We start from the raw sequence: 22,921 nt of genomic DNA on the forward strand, positions 1-22,921 counted from the left end.
TTCCACCATTTCATTCATTTCTCATCATCACCGTCTCCTTTAGCCTAGGTGGCATGTTCGTGGAACGTAGAAATTAGATTTCATTTCATTTTATTGCATTTTAGGACTGATAGTATTAGGTCTCATGGAGAGTTGGCAGTATATTCTGACAGCATGTTATATTCCTTTTTATTCTTTTCTTCAAGCAAAAAAGAAAAACACTAATTTCCAATGTACAATTATGTGGTACTTTATCATACATATTATATAATTACATAATAAATTTTGTGTAAACAACAATTACTCATATTGAACATAACAAATATGTAAGTGGTAATTAAAGGAGTGTGTTGGAGGAGTATGGGGATGGAGGAGGCCGTTAAAAAAGTGTATGATAGAACTTAACCCATTTATATTCTTCCATTCCCATACAGATTCTTATACACAGAATCTTCCATTTATATTCAAGAATTCATGTCAGGAGTAGTAAGCCCCCCACTATATCGCACCGAGTCAGCAAAAATTTTTGTGACGTCATAGGTCAAAGGTCAATGACCTAGCGGTACATAGGACCACCCCCTCTAAATTTTGGCAGGGATACCATGGCCCACCCCCTAAATTTTGGCAGGGGTACCTAGGACCACCCCCCTTAAATTTTGGAAATTGCCAAATTTAAAAATTGGGTATGGTAGCCTAGGACCATAGTATGTACCTCTATTAGTATTGGGGGTCTAAGTCGTTCCCATTCATGGGTAAAAAATTGCCACAAATTCAAATTTCAAGGGTTTTTGACCTAATTTATCCCCTTTGATGTGTTATTATCCCATATAGTTATATGGGCGTATACAGGGGTCCATTCCCTTTCATTAGATATGGGTATATTTGTGCACCCCTTTAAAAATTTGGGAGGGGTACCTTGACCCACCCCTGAAATTTTGGAAATTGCCCAATTTAAACATTTGGTATTATAGTACTGGACCCTAATATATATTACTATAAATTTGGGTGGTCCATCTCGTTCCCTTTCATGGGTACGAAATTGCCAAATTTTAGTACAACCACGTGTTTCGTTTTTGACCGAATTTATTCCCTTGGATGAGGCCCTATTACCTTATATGGTTATATGGTCATGTATAGGGGTCCATTTCCTATCATAAGACTAGGTACATTTGTGCACCCCTTTAAATTTTTGAGAAGGGTAACGTGGCCCATCCCTTTAATTTTGGAAATTGCCCATTTTATAAATTTGGTATTATAGTATAGGACCCTAATATAGATTACTATAAATTTGAGTGGTTCACCTCGTTTCCTTTCATGGGTACGAAATTGCCAAATCTTAGTACAACCACGTGTTTGGTTTTGGCTCAATTTATCCCCTTGGATGAGGTCCTATTACCTTATATGGTTATATGATCATGTATAAGGTTCCATATCATAAACCATAGGTACATTGATGCACCCCTTTAAATTTTTTTTGAGGAGGGGTACCATGGCCAACCCTTAAATTTTAGAAATATTCCAATTTAAGCATTCGCTATCATAGTACATGACCTCGACATGTATCATGATAAATTTGGGTGGTCCATCTTGTTCCCTTTCATGGGTAAAAAATTGCCAAAATATAAACATAAAGAAAATGTTGTACCACGTGTTCGGTTTTTGGCCCAATTTATTCCCTTTGACGCGGTCTTATTACCGTATATGGTTATATGGTCATGTATATAGGATCATTTCCTATCATAAGACGTGGGTACATTGATGCACCCTTTAAAAATTGGGAGGAGGTATCTTGGCTCATCCACTCGGTTTTAGAAATTGTTTAATATAAGCATTTGGTATCATAGTACAGGTCTTCAATATGTACCACTATAAATTTGGATGGTCCACATCGTTCCCTTTCATGTAGGGATGGTATCGAGACGAGACGAGACGAGACTTTGTACAGTCTCGGTCTCGTCTCGGTTTAAAAATAGCTGTCTCGGTCTCGTCTCGAGTCAAAAATCGCCGTCTCGGTCTCGTCTCGGTCAACAAATGCTTGTCTCGATCTCGGTCTCGGTCTCGAGGGCCAAATCTCGGTCTCGTCTCGGTCTCGTCTCGAAAGTCTCGAAATAAAAAAGGTGAAATTAAAATTATAAAAGTATTATTATTGTAAAGTCTGTCGTTTCTCTTTCTTATTTTTGGCCTTATTCTTGACTTAGAATTATAGTATGGTGTACTTCTTCAGAGCTAATTTGCTAGCGCTGATGCCTTCCATGCGTGTGTTCCAGTTTTAATCATCAGTGGGTATATCATATCTGGGATAAAATTCTAATAGTAACCTATATTTCACTTTCAGCAAACGACTTACTCATATGTCCTCAGTACTACCTATACAATTAAACTCTATTAAATTAACTTCGGTACTATACAGTAGTTTATTTCCTTCCTTAGAATAAGAATTGTTCAATACATTCTAACGGATAACGCAACACATAGCAGCATGAATGTATTTAATCGTACCGAAATTGAAATTTTACAATTTCTCATTTATTATCCAATACAGTCTGTTTTGACTGTCATTTTAAAAACATAATATAACGTTCATTATCTGAAAAAAAATAGGGTAAATTATTACTACAATATATTTTGTTTAAAATTGATCAAATGCTTTATTACCGTTTCACACCTACGTGTTTAATTGACACCTTATAACACGAAATTCCTGAACTTTGTGGTGGGAGCTACGGCACTCATATCTTTGCTATGTGTGACGTCGGGTTGCATCACGAAACAAGTTAAATTCAAAGTCAGATGTTTCGCATAGTTCGCTTCTAAATTTAAGTACATTCTGTTTCTTATACAAGTTCCTAAAGTTGTAATGCATTACATACGCATACGTATATCCACTGCCATAACGTAGATTAAGCTTATTCCTGAGCTCTTAGCGGTGCATGTGATCTTTATTCGAGAAAACCAATCGTGCGTTCATTACGTTGAAATTTTATATTGATTGAAAATTCCTTGCGAAACATGAACATACATATTATATAAGTATATAGGTAATTCGAGCTAGCTGTATCTATTTTCTCTCTCTCGCCAAAACAAGTGATTCTTAACTTTCTAGTTTTCTTTTGTATTCATTTTCGTAGTTTTGCAGCAACATGAAGTATTAAATAGTCAAATATATATAACGCTGTATGACTTTCGTTAAATTTTGGATCCAATTTTACCCTACCTTACCTAGTAATTTTATACTATATATATATATATATATATATATATATATATATATATATATATATATCTGAACATTAGTGGTAGACTATGTTAAGTCACTTTTTGGTCAAATTGAGTTAGAATACTTTTTTTAATAGACTGTTCTTTCTAGTGGTGTAATAATGTAAGTCTAAAGCCATCTTACTACTTTGTAACTACTTAGTATAGTTTAAAAAACAGTATTATAGATCTTAGTTAAGGAACCGGTTTTCGCTTCTCCTGTAAAATTACGAAATTATGACTTGGTTTAGTTTACCTCTGAGGTCCCGATATAAAATCATCACCATCATCATAATCAAGCATTATCAATCCACTGCTGGATGAAGTCTTCCCAAGGTTTCTCTACAACTATCTATCTTGGGTAATTGTTTTCCAGGTTACTCCCCAGTGGTTCCTGATTTTGTCACAATTTCTTGTATGCGGGCATTTCCTAGGCTGTTTTTGTCACGTGGTATCCAATCTAAAATTGTTTTGGTCTATCGATCATAATTTCGTCTTGCAATATGTCCATCACATTTTCCGGTCTATTTTAAACATTATTTCATTAGTACCAGTCATTAGTTGCCAAATAATTCATTTCTATATATTTGGGCTACAAATAGTTCATATCCTCTACTTTTGGAGCACAGACACGCTACTTTTTGATCTTCGGATCTAGCAACACTGACTCAATTATTTAAATCAACACAATGTAAGAACCCCCATTTGGTGTAATGGCTAGTACGCTTGATTTTGGTTCGCATGGTCCCGTGTTCGATTCCCGGTGGCGGTAATGTTCAACGACCGAAGTTTTTCGGATTCCACTGTGATCAGTAACTCCACGTCTCCTTTAGCCGCCTTAGCATAATCGTGAGACGTTAAACTAAAACAATACAAACCAAAAATCAACACAATGTGTATTACTAACTGTAAGTCTTTGAATAATTGCATATAGCCATATGGTATGGATCGAGTTTGAGGTGGTCGGTGGTCAAACTATAACAAATGAAATGCAGTTAAGGTGTAATTAAAATTTTCATAAAGCAGTGTTTTAATCTAAAAATACACCAGGCCTAAGGCAGGCACGTAGCCAGGATTTCGTGAAGGGGGGGTCCGTGATATGAAATACTGTGCTCATCACACCAGGGGCTCGATCATTCTAAACAATTTTACTGGATTGGTTCGTTTAGCCAGAATTTCGTAACGGGGGGGGGGGGGGGAGTGACATGAAATTCTGAAGGCCCAGGAGCTCGATCAATCTTTAGCTACGTTATTTGCACTATCTTTATAATAATATTTAGCAATTTATTTAAGTTCACAACACTGCTTAAAATAATGTAACTGCGACTTGTTGTAATTAAAACTACTGAACACTAATGTTATAATGTTCCTGCCATTTGAGTTATTAGAGATCTCCAAAATGTTGATGTTAGTGATATGTATTGTCCTTTGTTACACTGAATAATATATGTGCTTTTGTGGTTTAATTTAATATCTAAATTAGAAATGTGTAGAGTTCTTTCGTGGCTAAGCAGTTAGCCTATGGCGTGAGAGACCCGGCTTAGATTCCCTGCGGGAGCTCATGTGGTTTAGATTCAACGTTAATCAGTAGGTTCAGTCTCATATAACCTCGCTGCTGAAAGAGGCGTTAAACTCAATTAAAAAATGAAATGAAATTTTTGAGTTTTACGTCTCACGGTTATGCCGGTTAGGCTAAACGAGACTGTGATGGTGAGTGATGAATGAAATGGTGGAATGAAAAAAGTGGGAGGAAACGGGAGAACCCCGAGAAAACTCACGCACTAAACTAAATTAACTGAACAGTAATATGTAATATCAAACGTAGTGCAATTTGAGAAATTACAACTTTATGTTGCGTTGGCAACATTGCTTGTTTATCTAGTGGTATTGCAGAGTATCTAGAAGAATTTCCCCTTCCATATTTCACACAGCATGTTAAAAAAATTCATCATTTTTAATATTTATGACTATTATATATATCTGGATGAAATACCCATTTTTCGCATGGGACCGGTATTTGAAAGTCAAGACCTGTGGGAGTATCACTATCTCAGTAACCGCAATAACTATGTATTTGACACTAATATTGGTCATTTTGTATTATTTTTACATGTCTCGGTACCCCCTCCCCAGCAGGTGAACCCCGGCCCGTATGCACTGGTAGCTGAATTTGAAAGTCATCGCTAATGGAAGTGACACCATTGATCTCAGCGACCGCAAAAACTATACATTTGACACTAATATCGGACATTTTGGATTACTTCTACAAATCGGCCTCGGTATCCCTCGTGTGAACTCCGGCCCGCAGTTGAGTGGGGTGAATTTGGAGGTTAATGCGATCGGAGTTTCACCATTGATCTCAGAAAACGCGAGAACTATTTGACACTAATATCGGTCATTTTGTATTATTTTTACGTCTCGGTACTCCCCTCCCCCGCAAATGAACCACGGCCCGCATGCTCTGGTAGCTGACTTTGAAAGTCATCGCTAATGGAAGTATCATCATTGATCTCAGCGACTGCGAAAACTATGTATTCGACACTAATATCGGTCATTTTCTACTACTTTTACATGTCCCGGTAAACGCCTCTCCTGATTCAAAATTAAAAAAAAAAAAAAAAAAAAAACGCTTCTTCTTGGTCTGAGGCCTGGGACATGATACTTGTCACCCAAATTTTGTAACTCTTGGACTCTCGTCTCGTCTCCAGGCCGTACACAGGCAATCAGAAAGACAGGCACGCAGACACACAGACAAACTCTTCCTTTTACTTATATTAGATATGATATACAGGCGAGGATCCAAGGTGAGTGTTAAAGGGGTTATACCTCTCCTTGACGCTCAGCTATACACTATATAAAATGGGCTTCAATCCTGTTTTACACTGGATAAAACAGCAAAATATGGTTTAGCCCCTCTCTTGATCATATCTTGGACCCGCCCCTATATATATATATATATATATATATATATATATATGTTGAGAGAGGGAGAGAGAGACAGAGATGACTATACACATCAGCAGTGGATTTTGTTTCGGGAGAGGCTTGAGAACGAGTAAGAAATATTTGTGTTGAATGTGCAATGCGAAAAAAATATTACAAATCTATTTCGGGAGGGGCTTCAGTCCGATAGCCATCCCCTAAATACGCCACTGAACATTAGTCAACTGTTCCCATATTACCTAATACACCAACGAAAGAAATTTTGAGTAAAGGTCAATCTTAATAGTTGTCTATACCAATATTCGAGACGAGACCGAGACTTTCGAGACTGACCTAAGTCTCGTCTCGGTCTCGTCTCGATTTATAGAGCTCCGTCTCGGTCTCGGTCTCGTCTCGGTAGATAAAAGGCCGTCTCGGTCTCGGTCTCGTCTCGGTATATAAATGGCCGTCTCGGTCTCGTCTCGATAATTCGAGACGAGACCGAGACGAGATGGGTAAAGAACTACCAAATATCAAATTTCGGAGGTTACTGATCCCTTTGATAAGTATTTAGCACGTTATATAGGCATGTACAGAGGTTTATTACCTTTATATGTTTATGTTCCCTTTTAAATTTGAGAATTATCAAATAACAAAATTCGGTAAGCGTTTCCTAGGACCCATTGTAGATGTGGGTGTTCCTCTTATGGCCAAATATTCAAAATTTAAAGGTTATTGACCTATTTTTTGACACGGCTTTATTATTGAATAACTACAGGATTTATTACTTTTTCATAAGATACAGGTGTATTTGTGTACCAATCTTAAATTTTGGGACTGGTGCATTTCTTATTGTCATATCAATAATTGGTAATTGTTCTTAAAATTGGATGGTATCTCATTCATTGGGTAAATCATTGTCAAATATTAGTATGATCACGTGAACAGTTATTGACCTATGATGGGATTAAGATCCAGGACATTGGTACATTTAAATTTTGTAGGATAATTTGAGAATTGTCAAATGAAATTGCGTCATTGGTTTTAATTATTACAGCCTATGGACCAAATATAAACGTAAGCAATACGATGTACCACGTGATTGACCTTCATGAGGTAGTGTACAGGGATTCATTTCCTTTGTTGTGGTACTTCCTAAGTTTGAGTACACACTTGTAGAAAACATTTGGTTCTACTCAAGTAAACAATTGACGGACATTATTGACCTTATTGAACATATAATATGATATGATTAATTCTAAGACTTAGGTATATCAAGAGAAGTATTCTTTAAATTTGGGAATTGTGATAAACAGAATTTTAACATAAGACGCGAAATTTGAAACAATAATTTGAACTTTAGTCACAGCTCATAGTCTAAGATCATTTTGTGATTGATTTGACCTTGAGCTTTAGAAATCTGATAGCTAATCTTATTGAATCTTATGACTTATAGACGAAAGTCAATACATGCTACAACACTGGCAAAGTTATTGTTGATGCAATTTGATTGGTTGATCACTATCTTTCGTGCAATCTGTTTGGTTGATGATTTTCAATTCTTTGCTGCATTGTTTTAAGTTTTGTTTAACATTTAAAAATCTTGATTTCGTTTAACATTTTTTAGTTGAAATTTTTGGTTTGAAATGTTTGTTTCGAAATTTTTTGTTTTTTTGAAATTTTTTTTGAAAATTTTTTGTTTCAAAAAACTTTTGTTTGAAAAGTTTTTGTTTCAAAAAACTTTTGTTTGAAATTTTTTTGTATTTTTTTTTCAAAATTTTTGATTGAAATATTTGTTTCAAAATTTTCTTTAAAATTTTTTTCGTTTGAAATTTTTTGTTTTAAATTTTTTAGCTTAAAAAAATTCGAATTTTTTCTGTTGAAAAATTTTTGTTTGAACATTTTTGTTTCGAAATTTTTGTTTGGAAAATTTTGGTTTCAAATTCTTAAGTTTATGCACTCATTAGTAAAGAACCGGAACTGTTTAGAAGAAAATTTGGTTTGAAATTTTTTTGTTTGAAAATTTTTGTTTCGAAATTTTGGTTTGAAATTTTGTTTCAGAGTTTGACATTTTTAAGTTTGTGCACTCATTAGTAAAGAACCGGAATTGTTTAGAAAAACATCTGGCAACATTGTTTATCGTGGTGCAATAGTACACGTCAGAACATGGGGTTGTACTTGAAATGAAAAAACACAATTCATTAAAATGGATCATTTTATTACACTGCACATACGTCCATACCAGATAGAGGATCTGGATATTGTCGATACAATGCATTTTGAACTTCTTGCACTATTTTGTCTTTAGCGTATAATTTTAATTCCAATTGAAGTATTTTAAGATTTATTGCAATATCAATAGGTGGAAACTCAATGTCTGTTTGATCACAAATAAACTGTTTATCAATACAGGTATGCACCCACGAACGATGTTGACAACCATCACAACATCTAGATACATGTTTTACAATATGCATGACACATTTCTCAAAATAGTACTTTTTCAGGAATATACTTGTTTTGTTGCACACTTCCACTGCATGTTTTACACACTGGAATACGTTGATGAATTTGTTCCATTCCGTTTGCGTTAGATACACCATGTTGCGAGGGACATGCAATGTACTCTTTTTACGTAACAGCACCATCTTCTCTTCGAGCACTTTACGCAACACCACCTCATGATTTGAGCCTAGTGATTTGACTATGGTCACATTTAGCTCATCATGAAAATAATCATTCATTTGGTCGATTCGTGAACATAATATTTGCTATTCTTCAAAGGTCAGTTGTACACCAATTTGTTCCGCTTTGCCCAATCGAATTACAGGTTGAAATGTTCTAGCACCGATACCAATCATCACATGTTTTGTTTGAAATATATTTATTGGATAATAGCTTGCGAAGAGCAATTCTTTATCGTTAAAAGTACACATCTTTCCTCCTGAAACACACTTGCTCAAATGATTTAATGGGATGACACTGTATTTGTTGATTTCATAGAACTACGGCTGACGTCATTGGAAAGGAATGTGCTTACGTTTGAATTCATGATTTCATCACAGTTGCTGACGTCATGCTGACCAACCAAATTCATAGATCGCATTCTGCATACAGCTACGTCTGACGTCGAAAGCGCTGACGTTTGAATTCATGATTTCATCACAATTGCTGACGAAACCAAATTCACAGATGAGGCTGTGTACTAAATTCAAATTGATGACTTCGACCCAAGAATCCTTTGTAACAAAGATATAGATCCAGTATTTAACAAACGTAAAAGTTCTTGTTTTGATGCTTCCATAGGTAAATATCTTGCTGGTAAAATTATATTCTTATCATTTTCAAGCTTACTACGATTCTTAATCAAACTTTGTATGGGTTATTTGGCTAGCTAAGTTTCTATAAGGTACATTCTGTTGTAAATCAGTAATCTTGGTAAATGATTTCATCACGTCACGTGTGTTTAGAAACTTCAGACAAGTAGCCATGATGACGTTACATTATCACGTTCTGACGTGTACTATTGCACCATGATAAACAATGTTGCCAGAGGTTTTTGTTCTAAACAATTCCGGTTCTTTACTAATGAGTGCACAAACTTTAAAAAATGTCAAGCCAAATTTTCAACACAAAAATTTCGAAACAAAATTTTCAAACAAAAAAATTCAAACGAAAAAATTTCAAACTAAATTTTCTTCTAAACAGTTCCGGTTCTTCACTAATGAGTGCACAAACTTACAAAATTTGAAACCACAATTTTCCAAACAAAAATTTCGAAACAAAATGTTCAAATTTTTAAACAGAAAAAAATTTCGAACAATTTTTTAAACTAAAATTTCAAACAATTTTTTTTTCAGTTTTGAAACGAAAAAAAATAAAAAATTTCAAACGAAAACAATTCAAACAAAATTGAAACAAAAATTTCAAAACAAAAAAATTCAAACAAACGTTTTCCAAACAAAAAAATTTGAAACAAAAGTTTCAAACAAAAATTTCGAAAGAAAAATTTTCAAACTAAAAATTTCAAACGAAAAAAATTTCAAACAAAAATTTTCAAACTAAAAATATCAAACGAAAAAATTTCAAACCAAAGTTTCAAACAAAAAATTTTAAACGAAAATTTCAAAACCTTTTTAAATGTTAAAACTTAAACTGAATGCAGCAAAGATTTAAAAATCATCAACCAATCAGATTGCACGAAAGATAGTGATCAGCCAATCAGATTGCGTGAAAGATAGTGATCAACCAATCAAATTGCATCAACAATAACTTTGCCAGTGTCAGACTACATCACCTTGTGACTAAATTTCAGTGTTGTAGCATGTATTCCCATAAGACTCAATAAGGTTCAATAAGTCATAAGATTCAATAAGGTTAGCTATCAGATTTCTAAAGCTCAAGGTCAAATCAATCACCAAAATGATCTTAGACTATGAGCTGTGACTGAAGTTCAAATTATTGTTTCAAATTTCGCGCATTATGTTAAAATTTTATCACAATTCCCAAATTTAAAGAACACTTCTCTTGATATACTTAAATCTTAGAATTAATCATATCATTATATGTTCAATAAGGTCAATAATGTCCGTCAATTGTTTACTTGAGTAGAACCAAATGTTTTCTACAAGTGTGTACTCAAACTTAGGAAGTACCACAACAAAGGAAATGAATCCCTGTACACTACCTCATGAAGGTCAATCACGTGGTACATCGTATTGCTTACGTTTATATTTGGTCCATAGGCTGTAATAATTAAAACCAATGACGCAATTTCATTTGACAATTCTCAAATCACCTACAAAGTTTAAATGTACCAATGTCCTGGACTCCTAATCCCATCATAGGTCAATAACTGTTCACGTGATCATACTAATATTTGACAATGATTTACCCAATGAATGAGATACCATCCAATTTTAAGAACAATTACCAATTATTGATATGACAATAAGAAATGTACCAGTCCCAAAATTTAAGATTGGTACACAAATACACCTGTATCTTATGAAAAAGTAATAAATCCTGTAGTTATTCAATAATAAAGCCGTGTCAAAAAATAGATCAATAACCTTTAAATTTTGAATATTTGGCCATAAGAGGAACACCCACATCTACAATGGGTCCTAGGAAACGCTTACCGAATTTTGTTATTTGATAATTCTCAAATTTAAAAGGGAACATAAACATATAAAGGTAATAAACCTCTGTACATGCCTATATAACGTGCTAAATACTTATCAAAGGGATCAGTAACCTCCGAAATTTGATATTTGGTAGTTCTTTACCCATGAAAGGGAACGATGTGGACCATCCAAATTTATAGTGGTACATATTGAAGACCTGTACTATGATACCAAATGCTTATATTAAACAATTTCTAAAACCGAGTGGATGAGCCAAGATACCTCCTCCCAATTTTTAAAGGGTGCATCAATGTACCCACGTCTTATGATAGGAAATGATCCTATATACATAACCATATAACCATATACGGAAATAAGACCGCGTCAAAGGGAATAAATTGGGCCAAAAACTAAACACGTGGTACAACATATTGCTTATATTTTGGCAATTTTTACCCATGAAAGGGAACAAGGTGGACTACCCAAATTTATCATGATACATGTCGAGGTCATGTACTATGATAGCCAATGCTTAAATTGAAAAAATTCCAAAATTTAAGGCGTGGCCATGGTACCCCTCCTCAAAAAAAAATTTAAAGGGGTGCATCAATGTACCTATGGTTTATGATATGGAATGGACCCCTATACATGACCATATAACCATATAAGGTAGTAGGACCTCATCCAGGGGAATAAATTAGGTGAAAAACGAAACACGTGGTACAACGTATTGCTTACGTTTATATTTTGGCAATTTTGTACCCCTAAAAGGGAACGAGGTGGACCCTCCAAATTTATAGTAATATATATTAGGGTCCTATACTATTATACCAAATGTGTAAAATGGGCAATTTCTAAAATTTAAGGGGTGGCCCAAGGTACCCCTCCCAAATTTTTACAGGGGTGCACAAATGTACCTATGTCTTAAGATAGGGAATAGGCCCCTATACATAACCATGTAACCATATAAGGAAATATGACCTGATCCAAGAGGATAAATTGGGCCAAAAGACCAAACACGTGGTTGTACTAAAATTTGGCAATTTTGTTCCCATGAAAGGGAACGAGGTGGACCACCCAAATTTATAGTGATACATACTATGGTTCTATACTATTATACCAAATGTTTAAATTAGGCAATTTCTAAAATTGTAGGGGCGGGCCAAGGTACCCCTCCCAAATTTTCAAGAGGTGCATTAATATTCCGTGTCTTATGAAAGGTAATGGAACCCTGTATACGCTCATATAACCATATAGGATAATAACACCTCATAAAAGAAGATAAATTAGGTCAAAATCCTCCGAAATTTGAATTTGTGGCAATTTTTTACCCATGAAAGGGAACAACATAGACCCGCAATACTGATAGAGGTACATACTATGGTCCTAGGCTACCACACCCAATTTCTAGATTTGGCAATTTCCAAAATTTAAGGGGGGTGGTCCTATGTACCCCTAGGTCATTGACCTTTGACCTATGACGTCACAAAAATTTTGCTGACTCAGTTGCATATGGTGGGGGGAGTACTACTTCAGGGAAATCGATATTCACTTTTTTTGTGGAAACCATCCTGGAAGTAAGTGACAATAAGCTCCACACGACAAAAGCCAGCGTTTCAAATATGACTACGAGGCGGAAGTTAATGAAATGTTCTCTCTTTTTTCTGGTATCGCAGACACAATACTCATCAAATACATATATATTACACCTCATTCTAAACCAGAAAACCGAGAATTTTCAGCTTTTAGGTCATTTTTTTTTTCCGATTTTAGGTCATTCTTTTATTTTCCTGTTTTTTGTCATTCTTTCGATTTTGGCAATATGCTCGGGACTGCATATAATAAACACATTTTCTCATAAGACGACAATATACAAGCCAAAAGAAAGGGAATATGAACTACAGACGTTAGTCTTTGTTCCCATGTTGTCATGACAATGGTGGTGTACCGCAACTATATGTAAGATAAGTGGAAAAACATGAAGCTTGGATTTTCACTAAATATTTCCAAAAGTAGTTTGTATGTATGTAGTATTTTAAAAAGCTTTTCTCACGTTTCACTTTATTTTTCGACGGTCTGTGTCTTGGCGGAAAGAGGTAATGTATCTACATGGTTTTTACTGGTCAGGGAAAATGATGCAGGTCGGGAAAGCTCAAGGAAAAAAAAAGAAAAAAACATTAAACTGTATTGAGAAGAGGAAAAGAGAGCAGCAGCAGCTTCTTCAAAAAATGGAAAAAAAAATAAAGAATGAGAAAAGACGTATGATAGTAGAAACAGACGTAAAGCAAAGGAAGATTATAACAGAAATTGATGACATTAAAAACGAAATAAGCAATATTGCGGTAGATATTAATGATCACAGTATGAGACGTCGCTCAGATTTTTAAGGGAGGTAACTGGAATGTACGTGTGACCAATTGATTACTATTTGTTTCTATTGAATAAACGTTCTCATATAAAATATTCACCGTTATTTATTCCTAACTTATATGTCAACGTCATCCGATACCTGTCATAAATGTCAAGAAATCAGATTTGTCCAGATCAGTAGGAACCCTTGTCTAAGAAGTCTCCTCCCCTCCCCTCCCCGAATGTGTCTCTGATTTTCACTTCCCGAATTTTCGTGTACAATTTGTTTATTCTAAACATTAATTGTACGATTTATATGGAGGCATTACTTCTTTATCTTTGCAGTAATGCGCAGGAGATAGAAACACGCCTCTACATAGTAGGCTGAGATACGTGAAAAAAGTACATAAGGTTATTTTCATGTAAAATGAAACTTAAATATTTCAATTAAATAAGCTACCTTATTTTTCTGGTATCACGAACACGATGTACATCTTTTGATATGTTTGTTTTATTCTTTTGAAACAGGGTATCTATTGGTAACGAAAGTCATGAAAAAGTCACGAAATCAGAAAACGGTCATGAAAGTCAAGAAAAAAATCACGAAATGTAGCTTTTGGATCACGATTTCTTTCTTTTTTTTTTTTTATTTATTTATTTGTTTGTATCTGTACGAATATAAGTAGAGACTGGAAACTTTTGTTCTATAAAACGTCAAAAATGGCTTTGGTCGGCTTTAGACGCTACCAAATCGCAACCAAAGCACGCTTCTATCGCAGTACATGAAAATTCTACCTAATTCCTAATTCGCTCTTGAGATTATCCTTTAGCTGGCATCATTGAGCAATGGCGATGAAAATCGCATCGCATCGCCGAAACCACCTACGCGGCTAGCTAGTTTATTCAACTGTGAGAAGACACCACGTTTTTATCACTCGAACGAACAGCCTTTGAAAGTAGAGGTAAGGTAAAGACAAGTGCTAAAGAATATAGGTACTGTTATTAGTTTTTGAATATTACGAAATATTATAGTTTGGTAAAGAAAAGGTCACGCAAAAGTCACGAAATTTCATTTTGGAATTTTAGTAGACAGCATGTAAAATTACAGCTCCAAGTTTATTTTCGCAATTTTAAGGTCATTTTCCATGTTTTAGAGGTCATGTCTATATTTTTTAGGTCATGAACTTCTGCCCACTAGATATGAAACTACAGGTATAGCAAAACTTTCACATATGAATATCAAAATATCAACGGAAACTTTTTTTGCATACTCTTGTCATTATTATTTATTTATTTTGTAGATTCTTCTCAGCCCAACCCTAGCAAACGTGACATGGAAAGCTTTTGGGAACAAGAAGCTAAAAATGGCAAGACTAATATAGATATTCTGTTGGAGATTGTGAAAGAGGAGGAATTTCAAACTCTTTTACATAGTGACAAACCGAAATCACAAACATGGGAATTCGTTATACACGAAATGACTAAAAGAGGCGCACCAGTTCCAGGAGATAAGGAAAAAGCTAAATGTTACTTAAAGTTGGGTGTAGTAAAATTGGCATGCAGTAAATACACAAAAAATGTTCGCTCATACAAGAATGACATTAATGTTCCGAAATACTACGATGGAGCAGTGGAAGTGAAAGCAGTGAATTGTGAACTGTCGTTGCCTGACAAGAAAAGAGAAAGAAAGAGTTTATCACTTTTGAACGGTACGGACCACGTAAATGAAAGTTCAAATTTGGAAGAGGATAATAGTGTAATTACTTCTAATAATAGTATTAGTCCACTGTCTTCTCTAGTCTCCGTAGAGGATTCTACGAAACGTAAGTTACAATGCAGTTTAATTTTAATTGTAATATAGCAAACCATTTTAACAGCAATTTGCATATTAACGCACTTTTATTATTATATTAACACACAATGAACAGGCTATTTACTTTTGATACGTTTTTTAAATTTATAATCCTATGCAATATTTTCTTCCTAAGTTAAAAAAAATGAAATGAAATTTTTGAGTTTTACTCCTACTGTTACGCCGTGTAGGCTGAAGGAAACGGTGATGATGAGAAATAAAAAAATGGTGTAATGAAGAAAGTGGTAGGAAACTGGAAAACTCCGGGAAAACCCACGCACACAGTGTTTGTCCACTATAGAATTCACTTGGTAGGGCCGCAGTGCCTGAATAGTAGGGTCTTCACCTCTGGTGCATGGTGTCCCTGGTTCGATCCCAGCTCGCGCTAAGTGAACTTTATGGTCGACAAACACCATCTGCGTGGGTTTTCTCATGATTGTCCCACTTTCTCCTTTTCATTTATTTCTCGTCACAACAGTCTCCTTTAGCTCAGCCGACATAACGGTGGGACGTAAAACTGAAAGATTTCATTTCAAAGTTCACTTGCCGTGGGCCGAGATCGAACCAAGGACGCCACACACCAGAGGTGAACGTTTTACCATTGAGCCACTGCTGCCCCTCTTCTTTCTGAGCATCGCCTGACAAGTTTTCTCAAACCAACACTGAATATCTATTCCTACGCTTATGGCTACTTCTTTCGTTAAGAGAAAGCAAAAACTTCCACTTTGCGAACAATTATTAACATAATAAAGCTGTGAGATGTAGAAAACTTGAAAATCAGAACTTCTGAAGCGCCAGAAATAAACCAAAGGTGGCAATGGAATTTCAGTGTGGACATAGAACACTTAGCAGACTTGATTACTCCGAAAATGTTGGTGCCAAATTTTATTTGGAAATTTTCATATCAAGAGATTTAGATGTTTTCATTGTTAATGATATAATCCCTTTCTTATACACAATGCCTTTGTCTAAATTTAGTTTTTCTTCTTTTGTCATAATGAGATTCATAGATTAATCCTTGTAATAACGAGGACGTCTTATGTAAAATGTTGACCACTTTTATGGAATGTTTAGATTTGCGAAGATGTGTAGACAATCCTAAAATGCTAGATATTTATTCCTGATATATTATTCTGGATAGAAAATGAAATTATGCGATTAACAAGTGAGCATCGTTTCACAGTGGGAAACTTAGACTTCCAAACTATGTGAATTCAATACTCAAGTAGTGCATCTGTAAGTGCTGGTTGCCATAGGGTAAAGATAGAAGCTCTTCAACAAATGTTGAATCCATATCGAAAAGCCATTACTTGCTATTCCTTACTGTTTTTAGTTTTTGACGAAAAAGGTTGAAACCAAAAATCATTTATTTCAACCCCTTGCAGTTTGAATGCAGAACTAAGGGAGAAGATAAAACCTATTCTTAAGATACCGAATCCATTGTATAAAATCTCCTTCTTGATATATATTTTACCGTTTTTTCTATACTGAAATCAGTATTGAAACTGAAGATAATAGTAAATTCGAACCACTTCCGGTTTTGGTAGAGTGTTGAGGATATTCATGTGTTTGTCGTCGACGCTCAATCGTTGTAAAACAAAGATTCACGCTAGCTATTACCGTTTTCGTTGTATGGTGATAAACGTTGAAACCTGAAATTACTAAACCACTTCCGGTTTGAGCAGGGAGTTAACGGAGGAGATTTAACCTAGCCTTTGAATGCTGAATTGATTGCAAAAAACGTCATCTCTAACCGGTTTTGTTCTGGTACCTGTCGACACGGACGAACCGAGGGATAAACCTGTTCTGTAAGACTTCCGACACTTATACATGGCATAGTTTGCAAGTGTAATAAAATCATTGAAATCTGTCATATAAAAAAAGATGGCCGTGGCAACTCAGTGGTAGAGCGTTCAGCACTGGTGCATGGGGTCCTTCATTTGATCCAAATTCGTCGCAAGTTTGCTTTGTGGTGGACAAACACCGTGTGCAGGGTTTTCTTCATTCCACCATTTCATTCATTTCTCATCATCACCGTCTTCTTTAGCCTAACCGGCATAACTGTGCGACGTAAAACTTAAATGATTTCATTTCATTTCCCTTTTCTGTCTATTTATGATATTTTCTTAATTTTCTAACGAATTCTTTCCCAACAATGAAGTATATTCATAGTTTCAAAGTATTAGTTATTATAGAAATATGATACATTGTTAGCATGAAAGTTATGTACTTTTAAGACATGGAACATGAAAAGAATAATGTCATCTTACTAAAGAAGAAAAAAATATTTAAAAATCGTGGATTTATTTAAAATGTACTAGTTGTTCGCCCAAAGTTCTTATTTATTTATATTTTAGTTTGCGCACCAACTAACTTGCGGCTGCTGAAATATTAATGCCCAAATTTGTCCCAGATTTGATTCCTGATGGAGACACATTGTCGGAAAGGTGTAACAGCTTTTCGGGTCAACCATTCTGAGTGAGGCGGATGGGTTTCCTCATTCACACCATTCAAATGCAAGGATGGTACTCAACATACAGGCCCTAGGCTGTTTCCTTCCTCCCCTTTTTTCGGGTAGTGTGTTCGCCGAGGAACATTATTCCTCGTACGTGATGGGCTTACGACCATAGATGCCGGTAATACCCAGCAATATGTATAAATAAATACTCAAATATAAATATGGTACATCTTATTAATGGTACTTAACAACAGACATTTCATTCATATGCTGCTCCTATTTCCTTCTATGTAAATATTTTCAGCTTTAATGTATTTAACCTCCTCTAGACGATATTTGCGGGAGATATGCCCCACCAATCTTCCCTTATCAGTGATACCCGTGTCGCCAATCTTGGAATAGAAACCTGACAAATTAATGTTGTAATCTCTCTGAAAGTAATGGGAAACAGTAGTTCTTGATACTTGACGAAAGCAAAGTGCTCCCTTCCATGTCAGTAGTGTCTGCCAATGGTAATCCACTTCTCCGTCTGTGATACCAGATGATGAAAGACTCTGCTCCTTAATTCTTCTCAGTATTTGGGTAGAGCCAATATTGCACTGTTCCTTTCGTTTTATTATGACATAATCGTCAATTTCTGGAAGTGCTAAAGAAAGTTGGCTTGGAATGGAAAGATCGAAGACTCATGAGAAACTTATATATGAACCAACAAGTAAGTATTAGAATAGGTGAGGAAATGGCAGAGGAGAAAGCAATTGGAAGGAGAGTTCGACAGGATTCTGTCTCTCGCCTACATTATTTAATATCAATCTAGAAGAGATAGTCAAAAAGAGCCTACCCCAAAATGAAGACGGCATTTCAGTAGAAGGTAGAATGACTCGGTGTATACGGTTTGCAGATGATATAGCGCTTGTTGCAGAATCTAAAGAGAAAATCAATATGTTAGAAAACTTGGGGAAAAAATGTGAAGAATATGGGACGAAAATAAAAGTTAAAAAAACAAAAGCCTTGGTGATTGGAATGAAGGGGTCGGTGTCAAATATAAAAGTAAGAGGAAGAGAAAATAGAACAAGTGAATAGTTTTTGATATCTCGGTAGTATTATTACTAATAATATGAAATGTGAACGTGAAATAAAAGCAAAGATAGGTGAAAGAATCCTTTGGAAGGGAAAAATAATATTTTATAGGGCCTTGAATAAAGAGTTAAGAAAAAGACTCATAAAATGCTTCGTATGGACTCTTGTACTGTGTGGGTCAGAAACATGGGCATTACGCAAAAATGTTGAAAAAGGACTGGAAGCTTTTGAAATAGGAGTGAGGAGAAGAGTAGAGAGAATTAACTAGGTCAAGTAGAAAATAAATGAGAGGGTGTTAGAAATGGTTGGGGAGAAAACACCAATTTTAGATATTATGAAGAAGAGGAAGAGAGCCTGGTTGGGACATTGAATAAGAAGAAAATGTATCATGAGGAACCTGCTAGAAGGTATGGTGACAGGAAAGAGAGGAAGGGGGAGAAGAAGACTACAATTAATGGACAATATCAAAATGGAAAATCGTACGTGAAGACGAAGATGTTAATGGAAGACCATTGGAGCATGGAAGCTTCTTATATGCAGCAAATGACGTGCCAATAATTACAGAATACCTATGATAAGGAAACGTCAACGAAGAAACCCTCTGGAAGTTGGTGGAAGCATTCATTTGTAGCTCTCGTCCTTCTCGTGTCGCGAAAGGTACGGTATGGGAAGTAGTTTCGTTAACATTGTTTAAAAATATAATAATTCCTATTGCTAATAAAGTAGTCATGCAGTCTGGACTAGGGATGGAAAATCAAACATTCTGTGTTGTACTGCTAGTCCTATCTTTGTACTACTTAGTGTTGCTTGTACGCCTTATTACCGGTTGATTAACGTGCATATTGGCTAATGGTTCAGGGTTTGTTTCTCGTTTTCATCATAGAATTTTATTATTGATCTGATATCGTGAAGCGATTGTTGAGAAACTCGAATTTAGTATGATCGAATTGTTGGCGTTTGAAATTAATGCGCTAAATATATCAGCGCGTTTCTTCTTCCGTGTTTTGAAGGGCAGGTAATAGGAGAAAGAAAATAATTGATTATGCTGAAGTCTTAATGTAATAATAAAGTCAAGAAAGAGTAAGTTCAGTATTAACTCCTTGTACACCAAGGGAAGGTTAAAAAATGTCCACACTGTTTTTTGAATAAGAACTCATAAACATTTGTTGTAGTATGGTGCCATAAATTACGTTTTTGTGTCAAAAATGTTGTAAATTTTATTTTCTGCTGTTCAGCATTTTATTTCTTTAAAAAGTAACCCATTAAAAAAAAGTTTTCGTAGTACATGAAGTATCCCTCCCTTGATGTAACTTGGCACCACAATGTACCTAAAATTATTTTCGTTCTCTTGCATGTAGATGGCGTTGTTAGTGAGTAAAATACACTGGTATTATAGAAACACGTAAGCATCGTCATTCTTCAGTGGAAAGAGTGAATGGCTTATAAATCATTCAGTGCAAATCCAGCATATTAGCTGTGTGGAAGAGATATTAAGCTAGAACTAGCGAAGTATGCAACAAAAATGGTTCCATACTTAATACTTGCTCTGTTCATAGTCTTTAGTTATTTAGTTTTATGTTTAGTTCAAAATAGAATATACATATTTTCGGAAGGAAAATAATATGAGTGGCGGACATTTTTTAACTTGCTTTTGGTATTATTATACTTGAGCAATGCTAAAAACTCATAACCTAAATATCGTTTAAAGGCAACGTTTTAATTGTTACTGTATATTTAATTATTAATCATTATTACAGGTAATATCATGAACATAAATCTCATTCCATGATCCGATTACCTGCTAAAAACCATAGTTCACAAACTTTTAGGAAGTTAAGCATTCTTCTCCAATTTTCTTCTTCTTTTATAAAAACGGTTTGTGCACTAATTTATAACGGTTTCTGTCCCTAATAGGTATACGGTGTTACACGAAATTCCTTTGTGTACGAAGGATTAAAGTGACATGTAAACCATCACTTGTAATGTAAAAAGTTTTACTTCAATGAACTTTGGACTGTCAGCTTTCAACATGCTAATTTACATGCCAAAAGGCGAGCGTTTCAGCTATGACGCTGTAGGATATGGTAAACATTCTCTTACGGATATCAAAATATTACCGGAAACATATCTTGCGTATTGTTATCATTTATTTTATGTACTTATGTATTGTTTAATTTTCAGAGCGCAGAACTTGGAACCGTCACCCAGAAAGCTTTTGGGAAAGAAAAAGGGAAAATGGCAAGACATATACAGAGGTTTTGCTGGACATTTTGAAGGAGGGTGAATTTCAACGTCTTTTATGTAGTGACAAACCGAAATCAGAAGCATGGAAATTCGTTGCAGATGAAATGGCTAAAAGAGGCGCACCAGTTCCGGGAAACAAGCAAAAAGCAGCGACTAAATGTAACGCTAAATGGAATATATTAAAATGGTCATGTAATAAATATAAAAATGCCAGTGGTTTAGAAAAGAATATGTGTAATGTTCCAAAGTACTACGACGAAGTAATGGTAGTAGATTTACTTTGTGAAGTGTCGTTGGCTGTCAAGGGAACAAAAAGAAAGCGTGGGTCACATTCGGGTTGTACGGACCAGTTGGATGAAATTTCAAATTTTGAAGTCGATAATAGCGAACTGCCATTTGTGATCCCCGAAGGAGACTCTGCAAAACGTAAGTTACAATTCAGTTTGATGTTGATTCTTGCATAACTAGCAGTTTTAACCAAGTTATATAATAAGGTTTCATATTAACACATATTTATGTATTAACAATAAAATACATATTTACCATTGTTTTTTCACATTTATAATCCACTACAACATACATTTCTTTCTTTCTCTTTAATTCTTGCTCTTTTTTTTTGTTTCTTGCTTTCTTGTTTTTTCTTTCTTTTGTTTGCTTTCTCATTTTCCTTGCTTTCCCCCTTTATTTCTTTTTTCTTTCTTTCTATTCCTTTTTCTTTTTTCTTTCTTTTGCTTGTTTTTTTTCCTTTTCTTTATATCTCTTGCTTTTCCTTCTCGCTTTTTCTTTCTTTCTTATTGTTTTTCCTTTCTCTTTTCCTTTTTTGCTTTCTTACTTTTTTCTTTCTTTCCTGCTTGCTTGCTTGCTTGCTGAGAGCATCGTCTGGAAGGTTTTCTCAGATCAACACTGTATATTTTGTATTTCTATGCTTCTGGCTATTTCCTGCGATACAAGAAATGAGATTTATTGTTAAGGTAGTAAAGCTCTGAGGTATAGAAAACTTGGGAACCAGATCTTCTGAAGCATAAAAAATCAATATAACCGCTACCAGGTTATAGAAGTATTTTTTTGTGGACGCTCTGTATATTTCGTAAAGACAGTGATTATTTTTTCGATTTATACTTTATTTTGAGACGCAAATAAGTTCTTTCTTCGGTGGGAATTGCTTCCTTCCCACGTAACTCAACAAAGAAGTCTCTCATTGTTTTTTCATATATATATATATATATATATATATATATATATATATTTAAAACATTGCTTTTTGGTGAGAACGTTTCAGTGAGCGACGAACCTTTTGAATGTTTCTCCCTGACTTATTAATATGGAAGGTATATATTCTGCGGTTATTTGGAACTGAATTAAGTGCTTTCTTTAATCGTTTATGGAAATACCAGCTGACCAGATATTCAAGTGACCAGAGTGACGCCAGTCACATTGCTTTTGCAATTCCTTATCTGTACTTTCTCACGCCCGAGTTATCGCAATGTCTCGTCCATCGTGGCCAGTGGACTAAAATTAACATAAATTCTTTTCCATATTTTGTTTGCATGTGCAGACAGGTGATTTAACTGAGTGGTTTTTAGAATGAACTGCCAACACTCTGCAGTCAACCATTGCAGCTTGTATCTCAAACCTTTGTGCTCGAGGAGTTTGACTCCG

At 35.0% G+C, this 22,921-nt stretch overlaps 1 protein-coding gene across 4 annotated transcripts in view; it reads left to right on the top strand.

Annotated features, from left to right (window-relative positions):
* LOC145691001 (uncharacterized) overlaps nucleotides 1-22,921 on the top strand; it is a 102,233-nt gene that overhangs the window by 38,754 nt on the left and 40,558 nt on the right. For 3 of the 4 annotated variants that reach the window (XM_081766478.1, XM_081766481.1, XM_081766480.1), the window contains exons 4-5: nucleotides 14,933-15,454; nucleotides 21,200-21,688. In XM_081766478.1, the coding sequence (XP_081622604.1) occupies nucleotides 14,933-15,454; nucleotides 21,200-21,688 (1,011 nt within the window). The remainder of the gene's footprint in view (nucleotides 1-14,932; nucleotides 15,455-21,199; nucleotides 21,689-22,921) is intronic. The other variant, XM_081766482.1, reaches the window with a different exon arrangement.

Source organism: Thermobia domestica, chromosome 7 (genome assembly GCF_964235325.1).
Source record: "Thermobia domestica chromosome 7, izTheDome1.hap1.1, whole genome shotgun sequence".
In the NCBI taxonomy this organism is placed as follows: domain Eukaryota; kingdom Metazoa; phylum Arthropoda; class Insecta; order Zygentoma; family Lepismatidae; genus Thermobia; species Thermobia domestica.